General features: G+C 43.3%; 1 protein-coding gene across 2 annotated transcripts in view; it reads left to right on the plus strand.

Annotated features, from left to right (window-relative positions):
- Window positions 1-25,877, plus strand: part of foxp4 (forkhead box P4) — a 91,678-nt gene that overhangs the window by 27,615 nt on the left and 38,186 nt on the right. For both annotated transcript variants that reach the window (XM_026168319.1, XM_026168320.1), the window contains exons 2-3: window positions 7,930-8,109; window positions 24,245-24,334. In XM_026168319.1, coding sequence (XP_026024104.1) covers window positions 7,939-8,109; window positions 24,245-24,334 — 261 coding nt within the window. In that variant the 5' untranslated portion in view covers window positions 7,930-7,938. The remainder of the gene's footprint in view (window positions 1-7,929; window positions 8,110-24,244; window positions 24,335-25,877) is intronic.

Genomic DNA, 25,877 nt, shown 5'->3' on the forward strand with positions numbered 1-25,877 from the left:
CCTTGTCCAAGAGGCAGACTTCTTTTTTTTTACTCTTTTCTCCTAAATTGAATTGAAGGCATCCCCTTTTCAAACGAATTACTCTATTAATTTATTTATACTGTGCCATAAATTATTCTATTAATATTAGCATGTACCAAATTAGTATTACTTCTCTCAGTGTTCCTTCTACTTCTATTAATTAGCATGCTTGTCACTATAACAAAGATTTTTCTTTCTCTGATAAATTATAAAGGAGACATTTTTTAATACAATGAGAACTGCCTGAGAAATGATTAATATTTTAGTTGTGGCCTGTAAGACAAAAGTGAGGAGAAAAGAGCGAGAAGAACAGAAAAACTAACAATAACATGCAATACATTACAGACTTTCATTGGTTTGCAGCACTGTTGGTTTTTATTTTTATTTTCTAAAAAGGGGGGGCACAAGAAGTTGTGTGAGTGCTCTGAATGCTCAGGGATATCATCTTGTTTTAGCACTTTTGGATAGAATGTGAGTTAATTTAGTCTGTAGCAGCTTGGACCAAGTTCAAAAGTACTAAAATCCAATTAATTTGAAAACTGGACATGCTATCATTTTCTCTGCATGTCTCCTTTAAAGTCTGGCCTGTTTTTACTGTGGACTTATTCAATTATATTTGATTAAACTCGTTCCGATCCAATCTATTAATTAACTAGGAAATGCAAAGTGCCCGACTTGAAAGCCGATGTACAAAATTATATCATGTCCACTTTGATATTTATTTATTTATATTTTATACACCACTATTTTTTTTCTTCGAATAATCCATCATAACCCTTTATTATTGTAGGTTGCTCTTCCCCCATTTTACGCTAATATTAAATCTTTTCACTTTATCTTCCTTTCAATGCAAATTTTTGATTGTAAATGAAATTTCGCCTCACCTAAAGGCTACTACGACACACGTACGCGTCACGCTTCCTCTTTCTGTTTCCTCCACAATTTTGCCTTTTCACGCCATAAAACATAAAACGTCCCATTTGATTGAAATTAGGTACTTGGTAATTTATTCAGTGAAAGTGGAGGATATCGGTGTCAGGTTTTTCTATATAGTAAGCAAATGAAATTCCACTTTTTACACACACACATGCACACGAATGTACGGGCATATTTGTCTTATCAAATTTGAAACGACTGAAGACTGAAATTGTGTTAGAATGTGTGCATTTGAATTCTAACATTAAGGGTTGCATATTAGGTCACACTGACCACATCGCATATTGTTTGCGTGTCACTTCTGTGGCCCAAATATGTAAATTTCAACATACCCATATGGAAAAGAAATAGTAAAAACTTATATGTGATTTACTCATGAAAGTGGCCACTTTCTCATTACTTTCATATATTGTTTTAGGAAGTATCCAAAACATACAAGTTTCATTATATAATTTTTCAAGGGATCTTATGGCTTTTTCAAGGGTTTTCACTCTTATATGCTTTTCATACAAGTTTCACACAAGACAGATACAAACTTTATAAGATTTATATATATCTTTTCCATATGGGTACTTACGTCTCAGTTTACTCATCTGTTTCACCTTCATGTCATGTGACTGTGTCCCAGCTGACACCCTTCATCCGTATTCCTCAAAAAAATTTCTCTGCCTCTCTCTTTCTTTGTCCCTCTCTGCACCCCTCACCCCTCCCTCCCCCTTCACAGTGAAGGTCATTCTAATAAAGAGCTCTCGTAGGACAGAGCTGCTAATTGCTCCGCGGCGCTCTAGCTGGTTTCAGATCCAAATAAAGGCACATCGCCTTTTTCAAAAAAGCTCCTTTCCTTGCCCTGCATTCCTCCACCGCCCTCTTCACCTCTGTTCCACCATGTTAAGTACAATCTGAGTAATATTTGTGTGAACCGTATTAGCCTGACCCTCAGCCTCCATTACCTCTCAAGACAGAGGGAAGAGATGAAGGTAAAATCTGGGATTTTGTACCTTCATGATCACGGGGTGATTTTCAACTGGCAAATGGGCACATGAACATGCACGTGCACAAGTTTTACCTCTTTAGGAATGTACCGTACAACCCGTGATCTTAGGCTGAGATAAATGAGGTGTGCATGAAGCCCATGCTTTCTACAAATATTTGTGTGTGTGGTGCGTTTATGTATGTGTGTATCTTTGTTTCCAGTATTGTGAACAGACAGCAGTCTCCAAGCTGGTAAATCACTTACTGCACTCTAAAAGAAGGGTCGAGGTGAAGGCAGGAGTGTATGTTTGCCCCGGTCATACACACATACGGAGCGATCTCATCGGTGCGGAATGTGCTGTGTGTTTACCTATGGCTCCAGAACCCACCTGACCGAGGGAGGCTAATCTTTATGGGCTCTGTAAACAGGGACTTTGTCTTCTGAGAACTGCAGGAGGGCAAGAAGACACACAATTCACACAGCATGCAAACATAGACGTGCACAATAGATAGAAGAGGCAAAAAGCATACTGCAAGTTAGCATACATACTCTACAACAGTACACAGAAAGGCGCACATGCATGTGCAGAGACACATGCACACGCAAAAGTGCTATTAAATGCTTACCCAAACTAAACACCATATGGCAGACAGTCCTGCAGAAGTATAGAAAAACTCCTCGTGTTTTCATAGTGAGGGATTTTCTTATCATTTGCACTCTGAGCCCCCTCTCTTCTTCTCTCCACTCCCTAACAAAAGCACCGGCTTCTTCATTAGCCAGCTGCACAGCACAGTGGAGGTCAGAGTACAGGCCAGTGCTGCTAGCTCCTCTTTCTGGGTTGATGATGCTCTTTGAAGCCAGTCAGTCAGCCAGCCAGCCGGTAGTAGATATTGGCCCACATCTGACTGACTATCTGTCTGGGATAATGGAGTTCACCTGTTAGCACTGGAGCAGGGCCAGGGCAGCCGCAGACATCTAGCATTAGCCCTTTTACTGTTAGCCAACCTGTTAGCGCTGGCTGACAGCCAAAGTAGCCCGGAGCAGTGCTGCTAGCAGCTGCTAGCTTTAGCTCTCTGCTGAAGTCTACCTGGCTGGTATATGTCTGGTTTATGCACACACGTTTTTTTGTTTTTCTTTTGTGCCTGTGTGTGAATGTAGTGTGTTATTTCCTCACTTCACCTTTGACCTCATTCTTTTTTTTTTTTATTGAAACTAATACACGTCAGCTCAGAAATGCCACACAGATATCCCTCCTATTCCTCTTCCTCTCATTCTCTTCTTTCGCTTTCTTCTCAAGGATAGAAGGAGAAGACAGCTTAAGATCTCTGAAACATCCACAGAGGCTAGGTGAATATTTTTGGATTAAACTGAATGCAACAAAGCAATTCGGTGTCTTGACAGAGAACTGGTAACATTTTGTTAATAAGCAGTGAAATAAGGCAAATATAGTTAGCACTATGAATATGCTTCACAACAATGCATGCTCTGTTGACAGTAATTAGTTTAACTGACTTTAGAGTGACTGTTCTTAACAAGTCTGCTAAGCATGTGCTGACACGCACACGGTAGCCTCATTGGTTAAATAGTCATTTGCTTGTGTAAAAAGGTAAAGCGTTAGGTGCTTTGATAGCAAGATGTTGTAGAACTCCTCCAATAGTCACTGCTTTATTTATTAAAGAAAATATATCTACTTATTGCTTTTCATTTCTTTCTATTGTTTTACACCCAACAGCAGAGTATGTCATTGTGGGAGATAAGTACAATTTACTCAGTGTTTCGGGTTGTGTTTCTCACTCATTAACCAACAAATGGATTTATGAAGACATAAGTGGCCAGATCTGATAGTTGGATTTGTTCTGGCGTTTGGGGTTAAATCAGATTCCCTCGGGGATAGTGTCACAGTTTATTTAGCACCGGAGTCTGACAGCTTGTTGGGTGAGAGTGTGAGAATATGGGCGTGTAAGTGTTTACTAAATCATGATCTGTCTTTGCATGACAGTGTTCCTGTCCTTGTCAAAGCGCAAATGTAGAGCAGCTTAGGCTCTTTGTAATGTTTTCAGGAGACAAATCCTTTAGCTTTCCCCAGTGACAGTAAATAGGACGTTCTATGGACAGAGTGACAATAACGACTGCGATTCCCATTCCTTCCTCCGAGACTGTCATTTGTAATGAAGTAAAGTCCTCGCAGTTGTAACAGTTAACCAGATATTTTGTGCATCCACAGAGCCACTCTTTGTCAACTCTGAATTGAGATTCCTGATTACAAAACGGGTTAGAGCTGTGGCTCCTCAGATACTGTCTTCAGAAGACAGTCTCACTTGCTCACAAATATTGATTGAACTATCAGAGATCATAGACATAACCTATGTGGGTTCTATTTCAGGGTGAAAACTTTAATGTTTTCCAGGGTTGAACCTGCCACTAGTTGCCAGGCATAACCAGAGGGAGAAAGACGGCATGAAGAGAGCAGGAGAGATAATTCAAGAGTCAGATGAAAGTAGATAGATGATGGAGTGTAGATACTGGTACAGACATTTTTTCCCCCTTACCCCCTCCCTCCTCCACTCACTCTCCCTCCCACTCTTATTCCCTCAGTTCTTTGCCTAATAAGCAGCGTTCCTGTGAGCTGATGCAAGGCGGAGGAAACAGAACAGGCGTTCTGGGAGTGCAGGAAATATTCCCACATGAGGCATAACATGATAAAGACTTATTATCTCACTAAGCTGCTGTAAACACAGATGCACACATAAATACACGCCGTACACAAATCTCTCCCCCCTCTCGCACAAACACACATGCATTCGCAGAAAGTGAAACCGGTCCGGTTTTACAAAGTTCCTGATGAGCAGTGACCAGGAGGAATCTGACAGAGCAAATACCACAGACAAAGCCTGGGAGTCAGCCGCGGTGAGCCAGCTTACTGGGCATTTGGCTCGGCTTGTTTGAACTTCACACACCCAGAGCAATGGGAGGAAACAGAGTGAGAGTTTTTTGTTCTGATCATTATTATTAATGCTGTGTTTTTGGGAACATCTGAACAAGCTACAGTACGTGTTGCAACAAGACTCGTCCCAACGCCTCTCGGCTCATCAATCTCACCAGACGCACACATAAACACATGCACCAAGCGTTCGCAGTGAGCTAATCCATTACAGTACAAAGGTAGGTGTCAGCCTCTTAGACAAACACACACAAACACTCACGTATACGCCAGAGTCATCAGAAACATGTTGAGTCCCATTACCCTCCTTCTCTTCTCCATCCCAATTAAAAGGCAAAAGAGGCCTTTTATTTCCCTCTCTTCCAAACACATTCTTTATCTCTCTGATCTGCACTCCGCCCTCCCTTGCTCAGTCCCCTCGGGGTAGTGGGAATGTCTCTCCCCACACACTCTCAGGTCAGGGGTTCAGCAAGAGAGGGTCTGAGCATGTAGCGAGATTGAGAGAGCAAGAAAGAGGCGCAGATTGAGAGCGGGGTAGCGGGCTGAGGCAGGCCTTTGCACGGGCAGCTCCTCTTCGCTGCCAGAAACACTTAAATGTAAAAATCGTGTGTGTCTGTGTGTGTGTGTATCATAACCCTAATCAAAGACTTCAGGGTAGATTTATGCCCCTGCCTTTTTCCCGACCTCCATTACACCAACTTATATACACCCATTACAGGATATGACAGAGTACACACCCTTTAGATGGGCATACCACCACACTGGCCTGTGTGTGTGTGTGTGTGTATAAAAGACAAGGCATGTGCTTGCAGCTTTAAACACTTCCCACTTTCCCATTAGGTCCTTGTCCACCTGCAAGCTCCATCTCTCTGTCTGTCTTTATCTCTCTTCCCCTCATTGCTAATAAGGTCAATGAGAAAGAGTAAAAAGCAGATGGGTCTACAGTACATTACGGCATGGCACAATATAGTGTGGGATAGATAGCAGACCGGTGATTCATGCGTAGTGAAATGTGTGATGATGTGAGGAGTTTTCTACCGCAGTGCAAAGTCAGTGGACTGTGCGGCGAGATGTGTTGATCACTCAGCACTATGCCTTGCTTCATAATATTACCTCAGGGAGTAGTTTGACCTAGCAGGGGTCTGGATGAAGGCGGGAGGAGATGAGGGTTGGGGTGGGGGTGGGACAATGAAAAAGAGAGCGAGAGAGCGCACTGAGGAGAGGAGTGAGGTTGGAGATTAAGTGACTAGCTTTAAATGTCACAATAACGCTCTACTTCTCACTCTTAACTTCACAGGCGGATGGGTGCCAGGAGGGAGACAGGGGAGAGTTAATGGGGAGGAAAAATACTGCAGTGTGATTTGTGGCTCTCGAATGGCGCTGCTTGTTAGGGAAGAGTCTCGAACTGGTGAAATATGTCAGTAAGCACCTTGTACTTTTAAAGGTTTAGCTCGCAATATTTTAAAAAATAATAATATGTATGGCAAAAAATGGTCTCGCCACAGTGGCCAAACAGTAGCTCGTCTGGGACTGAAACCGGAGAGAGGTTTTCATATAAACGAAGACATTCTGAATCCTTCTCATAGAATTCCTCGATGATCCACGTTCGCCCGGTGCGCTTAAGTGGCACTGATAGCTTGCATGGATTTATTTCCACGTTCTAAGGCCTTGAGACGCTTGCCTCCAATACTTTTGATTCTATCCCCAGAAAAAAAAGTGATATAGAGTGGAACTGACACAAAAGAGCGGAAAATTTATATCCGGGTTTTGCAAAACCTTTAAAAGTGGAACCAGACTATCAGCAGGGCTGGAGACCTCATCAATGAGAAAACCTGTTTTGTTTTGTTTTTTTGGGGGGGGGAGTATGATTTGAGAGAACTGACCATTTAACAAGCCCATCCACCTGCACACACTTGTAACCTCCCCCTACATGCACACAAACATGCTAAGGTCCCTGTCCCCCAGCAAACATTTGGCAGCATTCCATTAACAAAGCCACCAGCGATTTCTCACCCTCACCTGCTGTCAGAGAGAAAAAAAATATGCACACACACACACTCATGTTCACCTACTCTTGCCTCAGAGGAAAAGAAAAGTTAGATTCTCCCATGAAATAGCTTTTATTGTTTCCCCAGAAGGCATGGGTTGTACGCCTCTGAAACAACACACACATGCGTTACACGCGCGCACACAGACGCAGACGGCAGGTAGAATGCCTCGATGGCGTTTTGTGTACCCACTCCGGAATGCTGAAGTAAAAGCAAAGAGAACTTTCCCCTTTTAAAGTGTGCACTTGCATGTTTGTGTGTGTCTGTGTGTGTTAATTTCTAAAACTGGATGAGGCAGAAAGACGAGATTGAGCTTGTCATTAGGAGTTCACAGCCTGCGTGCTTGTGTGAAGGTTTGTTTTGTTTTGTATTAGCTGAGCTTGTGTGTGTTCGGCGCACGCAGAGTGTGTGTCTCTGTGTCTCCTCTCTCCCACGCTCGAGCTCCTAACGATGGCAAATGCGCCTGTGTGTTTGCGAGGCGTTGTTTCTCAAAAACAACAACACATCCAGGAACGGCTCGTTTTGTCGGGTTTTGTGGAAGGAACACGCTCTAATTAGAGAGGCCCTCTGAAGGTGCATCAAACAGATCTTTCTCAAAGAGCAACCAGCTCATGTCTCACACACAGCGCACACATGCCACCTCTGATTATTGGAGAAATGTGTGTGTTATTTAACTATATAGCAGAGTATTAACAGACTTGTCAGTTTAGATTTGCTGCACATGTGATCCTAATCCATTGTGTATGCTCAGAGACACACACATTTACATGGAGACGCACACAAAAAAAGTGTCTGCTTTAGGTGTTGCTTTGTGGCCTCTTGGGCAGGTTTGTGCATGACCGCGAGCCCTTTTTAGAAAGGAAAGTGTATATGCACGTATACGCACACTGTTCTCTCTCTCTCTCCTTCAGCATAACTTTAGTTTCCCAACTTGATCCGTTCTATCAGATAAGAGCTGAAACTGCCCAGGTCAGTTTTGTTCAACCTGTGACACGCCCTTCTGTCCTCAGGTGCCAGTGATGATGGTGGAATCAGCCTCTGAGACCATTCGTACGACGCCGTCCAACCAGAACGGAGTCAGCAGCCTCAGTAGCCAGTCGGATGGAGGGGGCGGTAGAGAGGGTGGGTCCAACGGAGACACCAATGGAGAGATCAGCCCAGTTGACTTACTCCACCTGCAACAGCAACAGGTGTGTGCTTTAGTGTTGCATATAAGTGTGCGCATGTTGTTTTTAGGCCTTTGTGGGGTCTCCCTATGGGTGTAATGCATGCTTTTTGCACTGTTTCCATTTGTCTATATGTACTCATGAGACTTGTTTTGCAACCCTTGTGCAACTCGTGATTGTATATATGGCACATCGTATGGAGCAGCATGTACACGTGAGGTCATTGCATAACGTACAGATGTGACAGCACTCGAGTGGCCACACAGTAATAGTTAGCTTTGTGTGTGCGAACAGTGAAAAGCTCTGACAGGTTGGCTGGTCGTTGCTTTAATTAGCCACTCTTCGTAATGTGCCAAATAATTCCACTGGGACACAGTTCCCCGCATTAATTCCTACTCGTGAGATTCCCAGTGATGGATATTTACACAGTCCTCACAATTCTGAAGAAGAAAACAGGGAAGAATGAGCTATTGTAGGTAAGCTCTGTGTGTGTGTACATTTCAGATTCTTATTTTTATGACACACTCCATATAGCACTCGGATGTGTGTCCATAACGTCTGGAGTTATGCTATTCTTCTTCTGTCTTTCTCGCTCTCTCTCTCTCTCTCACACACAGACACACACACACACACACACACACACTGGCCACTGCGTCAAATGGAATTTCCAAACTTTTCCCGGAACTTCTTGGATGAAAATTTTATTTCTCATTCCCCTCAGAATCCACATAACTCTCTACTGATTACTGTCTGAAGGACCCTGGACCTTTACACGTACTACAAACTTACAAACACACACACACACACACACACACAGAATTTCACAACTTTTTTTTCATATAAAGGTCTCTACACTAGTCATTTGTCCGTAAATACACAAAAATGTCCGCCATGCTGTCGTCTAATGATCTAATGGTGGAAACTTAGTGATTCACGTTTTTCAGTAAATGTTGAGGCGTTTTCTTTATTGAGTAGATTAATAGATAGAACACATTTTTGTCCTCCTGTTTATTTTTTTTATGCATGCTTTGTATGTTTGCCCGTCACAGAGGGTCAGTGTGGGTTTCTGGGTTCTTTCTAGTGAGGAAACCCAGGGGGGGCAAAAAAATCAGGGTTTCCTCCCTGCTGCTAAAATGATTCCCCCCTAATTATAATGATGGAGCCTTAGGTGAATGAAGAACACTCGAAGCCCTTCACTCCTGTCCTGCCCTCCCTCCTCCTTCCCATGACTGCATCCTCACCCTGCTTCCTCAGCAACCTTCAGCCGAGGACACACACACACACAGAGACACACACTGCCACGCACAAATGCACACATTTAAACACCAAACCTGTAGCTCATACAAAGCAGGTCTTTATTCTCTTGGACGTGTCTATGCTCTCTATGTTTTTGCACCTGTGTGTGTGTGTATATAGGTGTGTGTATGTGTGCGTGAACCCTGGTATTTCCTCTCTCGAGCGGGTTACCAACCACAAACATAGCTCCCTCTCTCTTTCCATCTTTTTCTCTTCCTCTCTTTTGCTGTACTAGACAAGCACAACCTTTCCTCCAGATCCCAACGCTCACCTCACAAAAATGTTACATCCACATATGTGACTGTAAATTTGCATTGTGGTAGTTCTTCATGAACAGCTTCTTTTTTTTTAGTTTAACTCGATTCTCGCGAAGTTGACTTGTTAAGAGTTAAAGGTGTGGTCTTCCTGTGCTATACATGTTTGTGTTTTTTTCGTCTGGAACCATTGTGTTCTTTTTTACTTGATTTATGGGTGTTTCACAGCAATGCATTTTGGATTGTGAGGCGTAGTTTTTGCATACATGCGATTATGTTGAGGACTCTTAAACATGTGTCTGCTTAAAATGCTATTAGAATCACCTGTACCGTGTCTTTTCACTGACTTAAGATTCACGCGTACATTTACAAGCTTGTGTGCCACCTTCAGCCCTTCGAAATATCACAAGCCTTTGTTTCCCTTCACACACCTCCCAAACTCTCCGCTCTCGTTGCCTCACTCCCTGGATAAGATTAAAGCACCTTGGAGTGTTTATTTCTTTGATAGGAGCTGAGTTTTTTAAGTTTATCTTTTATCTTTCATCTGTTTTATTTTTTAAACTTTGTTATTATTAATATTTTATCCATGTTTAAATGAAAGATCTTAGAAAATATTAAAATATACTATATGTAGTTTAAATGCAGCAGGAGTTAAGATGTTATTTTTGTTGTTGTATCCTAACTTTTATTAAGAGTGAATTTTGTTATTTAACCTCCTAGGACCTGCCGTCTACATATGCAGACATCACATTTTGGGGCATTTAGACCAAAATACTCAATTTTGCTCTACATGGGCCTGATATCCACTTACGAGGACATTATACTGCTACTGTTCTATCAAAATTTTAAATGAATATCCTCATATGTGGCTCTTATTTTTCTTAAAAACAAAAATAAGGTAAAAAAAATAATCTGGTAATTCTTTGTTTTTACATTCATCTGCCCCAAATATGCCCAAATATCAAAGAGAAATTAAAAATGCATGCCGTGGAAGAGTTTGGGTCTTAGGAGGTTAAAAGAGAACATTATACTTATTTTAAGACATTTTCATACGACTTTACTAAGTTTTATTAGATTTATTTATTTCATAGTCAGTCTTTAAAAACTAGAAGGAAAATGTCTTAGCTTTAGATTTCAATTTAGGATTTCTAACTTTTTAGTCTGTACTGGTCTTTTGATTTTCGTCCTTTCATATTCAGACTTGATTGTAAAATAATGGTGTATATATATATATATATATATATATATATATATATATATATATATATATATATATATATATATATATATATATACATATATATATATATATATATATACATGCATACATTTTTTTTTAACTTAAGACGCTACCTAAATCTCATGGACATACCTCCTGCTCCCTATCCTCCTTTTATCTCCACGCTTGAGTCTCTCACCTGAAGCTATGGTGTAGACCAGCGTTGCCAATGCGCACTGGAGCAGAAAAGATATACACACTGACATACTGGGATCCTGACAGCTCAGTGTTGTCAGAACACAAAGCCATCTTTTCCTTGGGCCTCTTGGGAACCTGAGAGAAATCACAGCCATCTCCAGCCATCAAACCTCTAAACTGGCCTCTGTCTTTGGAGTCTAATTTTTTTATTTTTTATTTTTGTCTGTCATAGGTAGAGAAAATCAGAAAGATAGGAAAGTAAATGATGAGGGATAAACAGAGAAGAGAAATTGGAAGATGGGACTACCAGTCAGCAGGAATGAAGGTAAAAGGACGGGTGAAGAGGCAGCACTGGGACGGAGAAGGGGGGTGGGGGTGGGGGGCATTTGTGGGCTGGAAAGAAGAAATAGAGGGATGAGGGAGGGGTGTAATGCTGAGACGTGTCAGAAAAGGGCGCCTGGGCCTCCCTGTGGAATGTGGCCTGTCTGCCTCCCCAGAAAGAACAGAGCAGGAAAGAGGGAAGAAAGTGAAAAGGGGGTGAAGACCAGTTTTGCCCCATCATCGTGGCGAGAGATGAAGGGAGGGCAAGGAGGGAAAACAATGAGCCGAGTTACAGAGCGAGAGGAGAGCGAGGTGGAAAAGTGAGAGTGCGGTGGAGAGTGTATGGCAGTTTGTTGAGGTGCCGGGTGTGGACGTGAAATGATGCATAGCAGAAGAGAAATGTAAGCAGGATAAATCCTAACAAACCTCAAAGTGTGTGTGTATGTGTGGCTGGGTGGAGGGTTCACTGACGAGAACCAGGTGTCTCCTATTCTCTCCTTCCGTTTAAGTCTCTCCTACCACCTTTTTCCTTGTTTTTGGCAGATTTTAAGTCTATGCTGTACGTTGCTGCCACCCCCTCTCTCTTCTCACCCATTTCTGTCTCCCCCCCCCCCTCCCCCCTCCCATTGCTGTCAATTAATCGCTTCTGGTGATGAGAGGAAGAGAGGAGAAGAAAGTAGGAAAGAGAGTGAGATGGTGACAAAAAGGTGCCATTTCCTCTTGGCAGGGCTACTCATCAGTTGCCTAAACCAGCCAGACAGGAGTTTTTCCCCTCTCTCTTGTGCTTAACTCACTCTTACGCGCAAATAGAAAGTGAGAAGCAGACTGTAGCAGTGGTCTCCATCCCCCAAGGGTTTAAAAGGAACATTGGTTGAGAAAAAGGCAGTTTTAGAAATTGGTTTGGAGCTTCGATCCCCACTCCCATTTGTCATGTTCTATTTTTTCCTCAGTGCTTCCCTCGTGTTGCGCACGTGTGCACGCTCGCACACACTCGGATACTAGCGATCTTTGTCACGCTCGCTTTTTCGTATACGCTCACACAGACACATATAGGAAGTTACACACGTGCACAGAGCTGATGTGAGTTAATGAAGGGTGTAATTAAGGAGCCGCAGTGATGACTGGAGATCAGGGGGAACCGATACAGATCTCAGATATACACAAACACTGATGAAAGATAGCTGTTTTGTGTGTGTGTGTGTGTGTGTGTGCATTGTGTGTGTGTGCACGTTCAAGAGGGAACATTTGGGTTTGATGCTGGGAGTGCTTTGCAGACAGATGTATGAGAATGCTGTGTGTGTGAGCATGTTAACAGATGATGAGAGATGCTGGATGATTCATATAACGTATGGCTTCCTGTTAGATTGGCTAGACTCGGTAATTATGGCCCGTATGAATGGAGGTGGGGAGGTTTTGAGCCATATGGGATTCGCTAGCTTTGGCTGAAAAGGCTTTGCTGAATTATGGAAGGTGAATGTTGGTCACTGGGACTGTTGTGTCTTGTTTGACCTCCAGCACTCAACAGAGTTCAATTTCAGGTCAGGAGTGCAGAGCAGATTGAGGTGAAGGGGTGACTTGAAAAGAGAAGGTAGATGGGAAAAGAGCATTTCAGTTACTGTTTCTGGATTATTAGGAATAATCAAATTCAGCTCCTTTTTAGTGCATCTGCACAACAGTTTATATACCAATGCATTTTTCTTGCCTGTCTGCATGCATGCATGCATAAACCCATAACTGTTTGTCTGTCATGTGTTCTGGTCACTAAATCAGTCCCACTCTTCTCCCTGAGTGCTGTCACCTCCTAAAAGCTTTCCCTCGGTCTTGCCCAGGCCTTCGTCTTTATGTGGGAGGTCAGTATGGTTCACAGGTCACCAGAGGTCATGCTGAGACAGAGGAGGGGCAAATAGGGTTGCCTACCATCACAGAACACCCACTGCTATTACCGCATTGATACAAAGAGACCTATAGAGCAACTACTTCCTCTAGGAGTCTTAAAAGGAATAGCAGTACCCTTTTTGTGTCTTCCTTGAATTTGACTTCTTTACTTTTTCTTTACTCGTTGGGATCTCAGAAAATCAATCTTTGTCTTAACCAGTACTTCATACTTAATAATCAGGATGATTTAAGACATGAACACACAACAAATATAATCGGCTACCCTGACTATCTTTTGAGATCCGGATATACGGAAGCACTCTACTGCAAATCTTTAAAGCTTCTGGGTGCTTGCTTATTAGCATACAAACATCTACCTAAAGAACAAATATGCATCAATACCCAAAATATAGCTTTAGTGTTCAAAGGTGTTCAATTGACCCCCCCTCCTCAAATTTCTCTTTTTTTCCCACATACCTAATTCTAATAGTATTTTTTTGTGTCAATAAAAGAATTTTTAATGCTTTCTCCAGCCAAGCTATTGAAATGCGGAGTTTGTTTTTTTGTTCGCACTTTTGTTCTCTCAGTTCTTTTGCATTTCTCCCCCGTGACCTCCTCATAATACATGCTCATTCTCTAGCTAAAGAGGAAAAATCCACCATAGTTTAGCACATTTCTGAAATTATAGCAGAAATATTCACCACAGTTTTCACATCAACTTGAGCAGTACTGTAAAACTGTAAACTCCTTAATACGGTCTTCCACATAAGTATGCTACAGGACTATAGCAAAAGACGGAGAGTAGACATGGTTCAGCAGACCAGATGAGCTAGCATGGACATAGTCATGGTTGATTGATCCAACCGGTCAAGGGACCCAGAGATGAAAATAGACAGCACGAACACACAAAAAAAATGTGTGTTTGTGTGTGTTTGTCCTGTCTCTGTTGTGGAGACAGTGTTATACTCACACATACCTGGGCACCTGTAGGGGTTAGGTTGGGTTTGGTTGCCATGGGAGTGTTTGAAAGCACTCACACTGGGTAGGCCTGGCGGTGTTGTCAGGTAAATAACACACACATGCACACAAGACACGTCGAGGAATGGGCTGCAGCAGACACAGTTTATGGAGGTTAAAAAGTTGAGTGAAATAGGACTTCCACTCCTCAACCTGTCACCATGGTGACTGAAGGCTGTTATAAGGTCACAGGTCACAAAACAAAGCTGAAAGACCTCATTATTATTAGTAACAGCTTGTGTGTGCGTGTGTCTGGGGATGCTTCTCCAGACATAATTGGTTTTAACTGACTTGAGATCAGGTGCTCTGTTGCAGAGTTCATCTGGAATAAGGCACCAAGACAGGACAGCTTTAGTCTGCAACCATGCACTCCACTCATTTACCCAAACAAGGAAACGTGTAAGTTAAATATGTTGTTGCACAGGTGGCCGCGCACAGTTAAGGTTCATGAATGTTTCACGTGTGTGGTGGCAGACAAATCTACTTAGTATCATAGAAATAATGTGGCAATGTGTATTGTTTTTCTTGGGTTACTGTATCCATAACCTGGCTTAGCATGGCATTTTGTACAAGCACTTTGGTGGGACGATCCCAAAAAACTGATACTCCCACACTCTGGATTGAGCCGCAAATAAATCTGCACGATCATAAAAGTTCTTGCCTGCATATGTAGAAGGGTAATTGGTAAAGAAAGCAGCTTTTTAACCCTTTTAGTCGTGCATATTCACAAAATGTTTTGCTCCAGTTTGATCAAATTTGACTGCTGATGCTATGCGTGCAGTCATTAAAATGTTAACTCTTAACCTGTGTCTTTAGTTGCAGGATTGGTCTTGTTAGCTAAAAATAATCTATCCAGATGTGTGCCTAAGGATGAGACTTGCTTCTAGGAGAACTTCTTGTGTTATAAGGTCCTCCTATCGCGGCGATGAAGGGTCAAGAGTTGGGAGTTCGCCTTGTAATCGGAAGGTTGCCGGTTTGAGCCCCCGGCTTGGACAGTCTTGGTCGTTGTGTCCTTGGGCAAGACACTTCACCCGTTACCTACTGGTGGTGGTCAGAGGGCCCGGTGGCGCCAGTGTCCGGCAGCCTCGCCTCTGTCAGTGCGCCCCAGGGTGGCTGTGGCTACAATGTAGCTTGCCATCACCAATATGTGTGTGAATGGGTGGATGACTGCATTTGTAAAGCGCTTTGGGGTCCTTAGGGACTAGTAAAGCGCTATACAAATAAAGGCCATTTACCATTTCCTATCCCGGTCCAAGTGCCCGGTCTGTGCTGTTACTTCTTACTACTTAAATCTACAGAACTAGATGGACACTGAGAGGGGAACAACAGGAAAGTAAAGACAAAATGTGCAACGCTTGCAAGGCTGCCGGGCAAGCAGTTACCCTGGAAACAGTTGAGAGCCCAGGATGCACACAATGAACACACACATATACACACTACACACACAAAAGCTGCAGAGGCCTAAAGTGTTGCTAATTAGCTAGTCTGTGCTGGTCCTTTGTGCGAGCCATTTTAAAGGAGAGATTAGAGTCAACAGGGAGGACGAGAGGAATGTAGCTCTTCTCTTTCCCTTTCTTTTTTTGCCTTCTTCTTGAGCTCTGGAACCGTGCACGGCACCCTCCTTTCACCTGATAGAAAGAATGCCTTTGTTGTCTTGCTAGTTAAGTTTTCCATAACTGAAACACATGACAAATAGCCATAGTTGTAAGTGTTGCAAGTGAAAAGTATAAAAATTGTGTAATCTAGTAAAAAGTAATATGTTAAGCAGGGAAATGGATTAAAGCAGATGTTTTGTGAATGATGAAGACTAAAGAAAGCCATAAAAACTGCCATGAGCAGACTTTTCATGCTGAAATTTCCTTTTATTTCTGGCTGGTTTCTGGTTTTGTATTATTTTAACCTAAAAATGTGCCTCACTACATCTCTTACTAAATCACACAGTCTAGCGTGCACACATAGTTCCCCATTTCCCCTTTTTTAATAGCACACCCCAACCCTGCTCCTCATTTGGGGAAGTTAAAGATTTTGTGCTTGTTTAGTTAAACTTATTGTACAGCAGCCAGCCTTTGTTGTACTGCCCACTTCCGCTCTGTGTGTGTGTGTGTGTGTGTGTGTGTGTGTGTGTGTGTGTGTGTGTGTGTGTGTGTGTGTGGTAAGGGTGGGTGTTAGGGTGTGTCTATCTCGATCTCTACAGCCACAACCAGGTGTAAAAACCCTCTGAACCAAAAACATGAAAGAGTTTTATTTCCATCGAAGCAGGCAGGCGGGCTAATGCTTTTACAGGCCACTGACTAGGACTGCGCTTTTCTGTTTAACCAATAGACTTCTGAGTGTGCGCATTTCTCTTTGTGTGTACGTGTTTGTGCATGCATGTGCACATGGCAGACAGTCTTTGTTTGTGTATGTATGTATGTGTTTTTCCTCTGTCTCGCGCGCTGGGTCTTGGCAGTGTCTTGCATGTGTTATTAGTTTGCTTTTTTTTCCCCCCACGTTTTTTTTTTTTTCGGTTATTAATAATAAGAGTTAAACAGTTTCCATATGTGAGGCCTGGTTGCCAGGCTAGTGCTATCCTCATCATGGTTTGGGCAGGAGAAATGGCTGAAACGTCACCCAGCTAAGACCTGCACCTATGTGGCCTTATCTTCCCAGGAGCATGACCCGACTACTAAACTGTCCTACCTTATACGAGATGAGTGCTAAATATTATAAGTGTGTGTGTGTGTGTGTGTGTGTGTGTGTGTGTGTGTGTGTGTGTGTGTGTGTGTGTGTGTGTTTTCCTCTATGGGTTGGGTCTGTCTGGAGCGAGACCTTCCTCTCCTGCCAAACGAGCTGTGTTGAAAACCGCAGAGAAACTGCATATGTGTATATAATATATGACGTGTATTTGTGTGTGAGTGTGCGCACGCGCGTGTGTGTATAAGGAAACTGCTGTAGAGCTATTTGCCATCAATTAGCCGCCTGGACTGAGCTGAGGCCTACAGTACAGAGGGAGCTGCTTTTATATTCCCTAGGAAGGGAGTTCCTCTTTCTTTCTGTCCCTCCTCACCTCATCATTATCTTTAATTGTCTATTTCTCCGTGCCCTTTTCCCTTCACTTAACAGAAAATAGCCGAAAAGCTCTCGTGTTGGATTTAAGATGTGTGTATATGATGATGAATTGTGTCATGATATAAAACAGTTCTGGGTATTCGTTCAGCTCTTTTTTTTATGACCATGGGTATACCCCCGTGAATCAATAGAAACATTAGATGAGTGTCGGGACATAGTTGAAGGGGAGAGGTTTTCTCGTTTCACAAAACAGTTTTGAACTGAAGAGAACCATCTGGAAGTCGGCAGGGTCCCCGGAGTTTAGAACAGGTCCCTTCTGTGAAAAATAGTATGTGAAAAAAAAAAATCTAAAATCAGCCAGGGTTTTCAAACACTACGACGTATTTTGAAGTTCTTTTGGAGTTTGTGAGTTTTTATAGCATTGGCTCTTGAATACGGTCTTTCCTCTCTTTAATGGTCAGTCTGGGGCCCAGAGAAGCTTGCTTCAGCCATTTTAAAAACCTCAGCACTCAAACGGTGCCTTTATATTGCGGAAACATTACATTAAATAGCTGAACGGGCCTGCCGCTGGCCGGTGGTTCCGAAGGTGTCCCAGATAGTTTAGACTGAGGCATTCGGTGTTGCTTAAGCTCCGCTAAATTGGTGGACAACTGGTCTGAAATCCACGTTTGAGGGAGCGAAAACAAATGACAGGAAAGCTGGTGAAGGGGAGGGCGGAAAGACCTGATTAATACCAGAAAAAGAGAAGGCGTGCACGATGAGGAGTCGGAGGAAAGGGTTGAAGGCTTGGCAGAGGGTAGTTTATTTGTAACCCACCGTGAAATTGACAGGCTTTAGAAGGCTTTGGTTCAAGCTGCAAATTCCTTCTGCATATATGTTTACCCCGTGGAAACCCCTGATCTGTCTTAAATATACTCGCCATTGCCTGTTTCCTTTGTCGCATTGTTGTATGTACGCTAAATCAATAAGGTCATGACTGGCATGGTGAATAACACTACCTAAAACTCCTTTATTTTCTCCGCGATGATTCCTTCTGTAGACACCGCCGTCGCAGTGGCTCAGCAGACTGTTTTTCCTCCTTTCTGTGCTACAAAGGAGCCTATATTTGTGTCCTTGCAAAATCCTGCAAAATTCCCATTAAATTTAATGTCTGCTGGAAAAAATGAGCATCAGTGAAATCAGCTGCTGTAATGTTTGGTTGGAATAAAAACTTCCTGACTGCAGCCTTGATGACGACAGTTCCATAAAAGCTCTTTACCAATATAAAACTGTGCAAAATGGTTAATACATATCTGTTACAACAACTTTTAAATACTTTACACGAGAATGCCGTTCATTCAGTCGTCACTATAGCCGTTTTTTGTCTGTCAGTCAAAGGCGGAAGGCGAGGGTCCCCTCTTAAGCCCAACAGCTGCATTCACAAGACTTTGCTTCCATTGGAAGACCCAGACGATCTATTTTAGGCCTGCGCCTAACCCGTACCTGCTGTCAGAATTTGCTGTTGTGAAGAAGGGTATGGATAACAGATTTCTAGAGATGAGAGGCCAGGGGTTCAGAAAGACAGAATACTTGGAGGAGTGCCAAGCAAATATTTGTGTGCATTATATGGCGAGGTAGAGTGAAGGTGGGAGACAGATCAGGTGATGTAGACGGAGAGAAATAAAGTGATCTGGGAAAGCAATCTGGTTTATGTGGTGACTGACAGTGATGCATTTGATACATGAGATTTCACTGTGGCTGTAACCAAGCCCTCACTCATATATGCCCCAAAGTCATAGAGCAATCTCACTAACTGTCACCTCTTCAGGAATCTCACTTTGTGTACAGTGTGTGTGTGTAAATACTGGGCCTATCTCTGTAGGCAGGTGAGCTGATACTATACTGTGTATCATCATCCTTTTAACAAATTTACATGCTTTGTAGATTGTATTACATCTGTTCAGTCTTGTTTCATCTTCTCTCTGATCATGATTCCCTCTGAGTAGCAAGAGAAAGAGAAGGAATCAAAGATAAGAGAGATTAGAGCCAGGAAAACTAGTGGAGTAGCACAGAACGAGCCAAAGAGAAAGAGGGAGTAAATTAAAGTCGAGGGGGGATTTTAGTGGAGTTTGAGGGTGTTTTTGGTGCCAAAGTGAGGAGAAGCAGCGCACATGGATACAAGGGATCACTGGATGACCCAGGAGGATGGCAGCATCCACACAGCTTTAGCTTGGCTTTCAGCTTCAATAACAGCCCTCCAGAAAGGAGATAGCAAGAGAGGGGGAAGAGTTTGGGGGGGGGGGGGGTCCACTTCTTTCTGAACCCAGCCTCTCCTGCTGATCCAAAATCAGAAGGCATGCAGACCTTAGAGAAGCAGCAGGGTGTGACATGCTCTTTTCTGCATCTTCACCCTGAATCTATCTGCCCGTGTCTCCATCTATTGCTCTTTCCCGGAGAAGGGAGCGGATAGAGCACTGGAGACGAGGTGCATTACGAGCCACCATTCCCAGGCTGTTGAGCTAGTAGGGGCAGACTGGGGATATTTGTTTGGTGTTGAAGTTATCTACTGCCTCAGACGCTGCACAGACATGTGAATCACCAGCTGCTAGAGCCTAGTTTAGCTCCCTTGTCACTAAATGCAACAATAAGCTTTTCCCTCGCGCTCACTTGTGCTCCTTTTCTTTGTACACTCTTCTTCTTGGTCTAAGAGCAAAGAAATCTGATACCACCTGCCTCCCCCTTGCCCTTCCTAACTCCCTCGCCTCCTCCTCCTCCTCCTCCTCCTCCTTCTCCCCCAAGGACAGCCCACTGTCTGCCCCGGGGGCTGTTTATCTATGGGGGGATGCGGGGAGGAGAGGGTAAAAGGGGGACGATTTTGTTTCGTTTCGGCCGTCAACAATGGACCTCAGTCAGTGCTGACGGATTACTCCAACATATGGTACCCACCTGTCTCTTTCTCTCTCGCCCTCCCCTGCGTCTGCCCCCCCCACCCTTTTTCCTTCACTGTGTCTCTCTGTTTAGATTTCTTTGCTTATTCCTGCGTTCTCTTTCTCTCTGTCACCCAAACACACTGGGCGGATTAGAGGCCAGATTCATCACACACACAGAGACCTGTTTGCTTTAGCAACCTGAGCCAGGCACGGGTGCGCACATACAGACACACACAGGTCTACTTTAGGAGGCTCGGATTTGCTACATGTTTGTTGAGACCTTCTAGTTTGCATCTAACATTTAATTCGTGACATCCCAGCTGTAGGTGAAGAAGAAGCTATTTTCAGACATACAGATGTGCACATGTTCATAAAGATACTGCAGTAAAGATACCTGCAGCAAAAAAATCACCATTCTCGTCTCCTTTCTTCTAGTCGTTTTCAGATTTCAATTAAACGTGTAGTTGTTGGGCATTTTTTGGAAATCTGAGCGAAAGTAGCCGTGTGTGTGTGTGTGTGTGTGTGACCCTGCTGAATTAAAAAATGCACTGTTATTAAAGGCTGTGTCAGAGGCGATGATTTACAGAGGGGAGCGATGACAAGTCATAAGAACTCACACACCAAACTGACATACACACTTGCGCACTCAGTGTGCTCTCGAGCCTCCAAGCTGAGCAGTGACCTCCTCACCCCTCCTTCCCCTTCCTCCTCCTCCCTCCCTCCCTCCCTCTCTCACTCTAATAAAACCTGTCTGACACCACTGATGTGTGTATATGTGTGTGCGTGCGCGTGTGCGTTTGTGTGTGTGTGTGAGTGCTCAGCGGCAGCACAAAGACTCTGTTGTTGGGCCTCCCTCTTAGGCCTCCCTCATATTTTCTTTAAAGGTGCAGTGCGCCCCCAAGAATGCCACAGGGGGAGCGGGGGGAGTCTTAGAGGAGCTGGTGTAAGTGTGTGGGTGGGTTAAGGGGGCAGGAGGCATGCTTTGTAATGCTACAGCTCGCCCAGGTCACACAGAGAAAAAGGCAAGGAGTGAGCATAAAGAGTAGAAATGAAAGAGAAGGGTCAGAGAAGAGAAGTGCTTCTTGACAAAGTAGACCTGAGAGGCTTTGGCTGCGGTTGCTGGTGGCATTTGTGTGCGTGCGCACTAAGCCTGCGGCCCTCTTTCTAGTGTTGTTCAAAGTTGAAAGTTCAAGGTTCCGTTTATTCATCCACAAGGTAATGGGAATTATTACAGTGTGAGTAAAACCTCACAATATAAGCCATACATGTGGTGGAAGCAAGGAGTGACAATTACATATGGTGCCAATAGTACTAAAGACAAGCTTCCAAGTGACAATACACAAGAAGAGGAGGAGGTTTTTTTTTTAAACTTACTAAGGTCATTATTTTCTAAATCCCAACATCTCGATTTGTGTTGTCACTCTTGAACCGCAATCTTTGTAACGCAATCTCCTCTCCAAACTTATGGTTAGTTGCTGTACCGAGCAAGATGAGGAAAAATACAGGAAATTTATGATTGACTGCCTTTTAGTGAGTTCAGGTACCCGAGGGAGAGGAAACAATTTAATAATATTGTTCGGTGAGTTTCAGTGGAATAGCAGCATGGTATTACGGTCATCTTTTGTTACGGTTTAAGTTTAAATAAATGTTACCAAGATTGTTGTAATTAAAAACAGACAGCTTTAGACATTAGGGAAGGCTGAAAGGTTTTGTTGGATGTTGACGATATAGAATAGATTCTGTAAATATCAATAATGAAAAAATACCCGACGCTAAGCCGCCTTGTATTACCATCTGTTCTAGTCGGTAAACATTTTTTGTATTTATGGTGTATACAGATGCCCTAATGGTAGCTAGCTGGGAATTTTTTCCTCTTTGCTGTCCAGCAGAACTTGCAGATTATTTATATGTATATAAATATCTGCATTTTTAACTTAATTCTTGTGTCTCAGACACTCACACATGCATGGATGCAGGCACACGAGTGGAGACAGGCATCACCTCTGCTTGGTTGTAGCGTTTATGAAAGCCATAAATGGCTCTTTAATATAGTGGTAATCAGGGTGGTAATTTGGGTGGAATTGTCCCTTATTGTTGCCAGACATGCCTCCCCAGCTCCTGCCAACATACAGCCATATGCACACACATACACACACACACACCCACACAGACAAACACACATACTCACTCCTGGGCAGACAGGGTGTTCAAGGAGTAATTCACACCACATGCCAACAAACTGGGCGGTTGTGTTTTTTTTGGTGTGTCTATGTGTGTGTATGAGTGTGTGTGTCTGTGCTGCTTAAAAGCTGAGGTCAAACCAGTAAATGGGAGGGGGGTTCCCAAGATTTTTGTCAAAGTGTTAAAATTCGTGTGTGCGTGCGTGTGTGTGTATACAGGCACGTCCTCAGCCGTGTCCGTGTGTGCGTTTTAATTGCGGTCTCAGCAAAAGTAGCAAGTGTGCTCGATACAGATGGTTTTCATCACTCTGACTGCACAGAGAACTTCTCTTTCTTTTCAGCCTCGGTTTAATCTCTCCTCTCTGCTTTTGTAATTAAACGTTGCCTAATGCACCCAAGCTTCTAATTCGACAATTCATTAAATAAGCACGAGTGTAAAGTAAGCGTGTGCTGCACATTTCACTGTACTGTGTGTTGTGAAATGATGCACTAGATTTCTTGTGCGCTGCAGTTGAGTAAGAGCTTCCAGGGTAAAGAACATCCCTCATTCTGGCCGTTAATTTGTGACGCGCGCGCGCGCGCACACACACACACACACACACACACACACACACACACACATAGGGACTTTCATAAATCAATATTTACTAAGGAACCTTTCCCCTTTGAGTCAGAGGAAGCAAATGTGCATCCTGCTGTCTCCCCTCTCTAACTCTCTGTCATGAGCTCTTGTGCGTGGTTGCATGTGTGTGTGTGTGTGTGTGGGTCTGTGCGCTTACGGTAAGTGCAAGGCGGCTCTGTTTTGAGATGGGTGTTTTCTTGTTTTGTTTTCTGAGTAGTTCAAACATTCCAACAAAAATGCCTGTTTCCTCAGGGACTGATTTGTCTCAGTGATAGAGAGTTTTGCTCTTTAGCACTGTGACAAAAAACACAACAAAGGAAAGAAAAACATTAAAAAAAACCCAAAACGAAACAAATATAATTAATACAGTTAAAGGCGATAAAAGACATTGAGAAAAGGTGCCTTATGTTGAGAGGGCAGGAGAGATGGCTGAGGCAGATTCCAGATTAATCAGTAAAACTCAAGCAGAGTGAAAGAATGGAAACAGCTAGTGAGCAATGGTGACACTGGTTTAGATGGACAGCACTGGAGGGCAGACACGATAGAAATGGGAAGAGAAGGGAGAGTGAAGAGCTAGGTGGGGGTTAGTCACAGCTTTTCAGGGAATACCAAGCCAAACGGTTCCTTACATCACTCTGACACACACACACACACACACACACACACACACACACACACACACACACACACAAAACACCCACCATTCAAAAGACACACATGAAGATGTTGCTGACACACTTCTGCCTCACAGGATGTGGAAAACCCGCTCTACACTTTTACACTTTCCCCTGAGGAGGAGAAAGAAAGTGAACAGAGGGGGGGAAAGAAAGGGCATCGGTGAAAAAAAGGGAATGGGCAGAGGAGACGGTCGGAGATTTTTTTTTAAGTCAAGAGGACGTTTTGAATGAGTTGAGAAAGAACTCAGACACACCAACAGATATAAAAACTCAAGCAGGCTGACAGCCAGGTGCATACCTCAGATTGAGGAAATCAGATTTGGAGAAGAGAGCAGGTACTGAAAGTGTGCACGCTCAGACGCTATGGGTGCATGGTGATATGAAACTGCACACATTGGGCTTTTTTCTTTTCTTTTTTTTGTAAATGTTAAGCATTACTTTGAAAGTGCGTGACTTTTTCGAGTTGCTTAACACAGAAAATACTGCACTGTACGACTGTGCGTGCACGATAAACATCTGATCATCTCCAATTCTCTCTTGCAGGCCCTCCAGGCAGCCAGACAATTCCTCCTCCAGCAGGCCTCTGGACTCAACTCCCCTGGCAGCAACGAGGTCAAACAGAGCCCAGTGCAGGTCAGAGCACACACACACACGCACTCACACACACTAGCACACACATAGTTGCTGCTTTGTCACAATCTGCATGATACTAAGCCTCTGCCAGCCGCAACTTTGTTTTCACCAACTGCCACGTCACCTGCAGTCAATGATATAGGTGCATACTTTTGTTTCCCTTTTTCACTCTCTATCTGTGTGTATCTCTCCCTCGATTTCAGTGAGTGTGTGTGTGTGTGCGTGATTGTTAGTGAGTGATTGAATGAGGCCTTTGTAGTGATTGGGTAGCGAGTCGGTGTTTTTTCTTTTTTCTTTTCAGAGTTGAATTCAGCAGTAAGTGGAGAGAGCGGGGTTAGCTGGAGTGCAGGATCCCTGCTAAAAGACACTTGAGGAGGATATAGATACACACACAGAGTTACAACACATGCTTTATAGCTAGCAGTGTATGTTGATAGATATCACACAAGACATTCCTCTTGGTAATTCTTTTCGGTTATAATATGCAGGCCACATGCAAAAGCGTGATTTGTAGCTGTGTCGCATATCCATAAAGCGGGATCGTGGGTCTATTAGAGCAGCAAGCAGTCCGGTTATTGCACTGCTCTTCTCATTAGCATGCCACATTATAAACACACGGCCGCACCATCACAATATGGGAAACGCAGAAAAGGGGAAGAGAGAGAAAGACAGATGTGAGTCAGAAACGAGCATGAGGTAAGATTTACTGTGTGGTGTCTAAACCCGGTAAGGCACTTTTGGGGGGGAAAATAGGGCTTACTGATTTATAAAGCAAGGTAATAACACTCTGCATAAAGATCTGCAATTTTCATCTATATATGCAGCAACATTCCTGTTAAAGCATTTTCATTTCAACTCCTAAATATATAGAAAATACATCTAAATGTCAAAGCTTTTCAGCAGCAGCACAGGGATGTTCGGAGCTGTGTGTTTTACTGTGAATAGCAGAATCTTCCGTGGCTGATCAGAAACAGCATCATCAAGAGAAAGCCCAAAAGTAAAGAATTTGAACTGTCGGCCACGCGGTTTAATTGCCAAGTGACCTCTGAGAAGTGCAAAAAATGCCACTGAATTAATGACTGCTTATTACTCAAGATGTCAAAAAAAAGAAAAAAAAAAAGATTCCAAAAATGGGATTTTACAGCTTACACTTTAATCAAAACCTGAGTCGCTATTTACTTTGGATAGAACCTGGCAGGTGTAGAAATGAGGTTTTATGACATAAGCAAATAAAATAAATACTGTTTTATACCATATCTGGGTTTTGAAACTCTTAGTTTCTCCTACTATTTCGACTGTTCGTTGCTCGGTCTCTGGCTTGCAGAATGACCTCCGTGGCTTTAATCCAGGCTGGCGGTCAATCCGTGTTGGGCTCAACTTTGCTTTGGCGAACAGGAGTTTACTTAAAGGATAGAAATTTAATTAAATGCTACATTACAACTCTTCACTTCCTGGCTCATCTTAAAAGAGAACTAAAAGAGATAGGAGGAGGGGGTGGGGAGGGAGTAAGAGAACGTAAGCATGTAGGGGGAAGTGAAACTGG

The sequence above is a fragment of the Astatotilapia calliptera genome, chromosome 5 (assembly GCF_900246225.1).
Source record: "Astatotilapia calliptera chromosome 5, fAstCal1.2, whole genome shotgun sequence".
NCBI lineage: Eukaryota > Metazoa > Chordata > Actinopteri > Cichliformes > Cichlidae > Astatotilapia > Astatotilapia calliptera.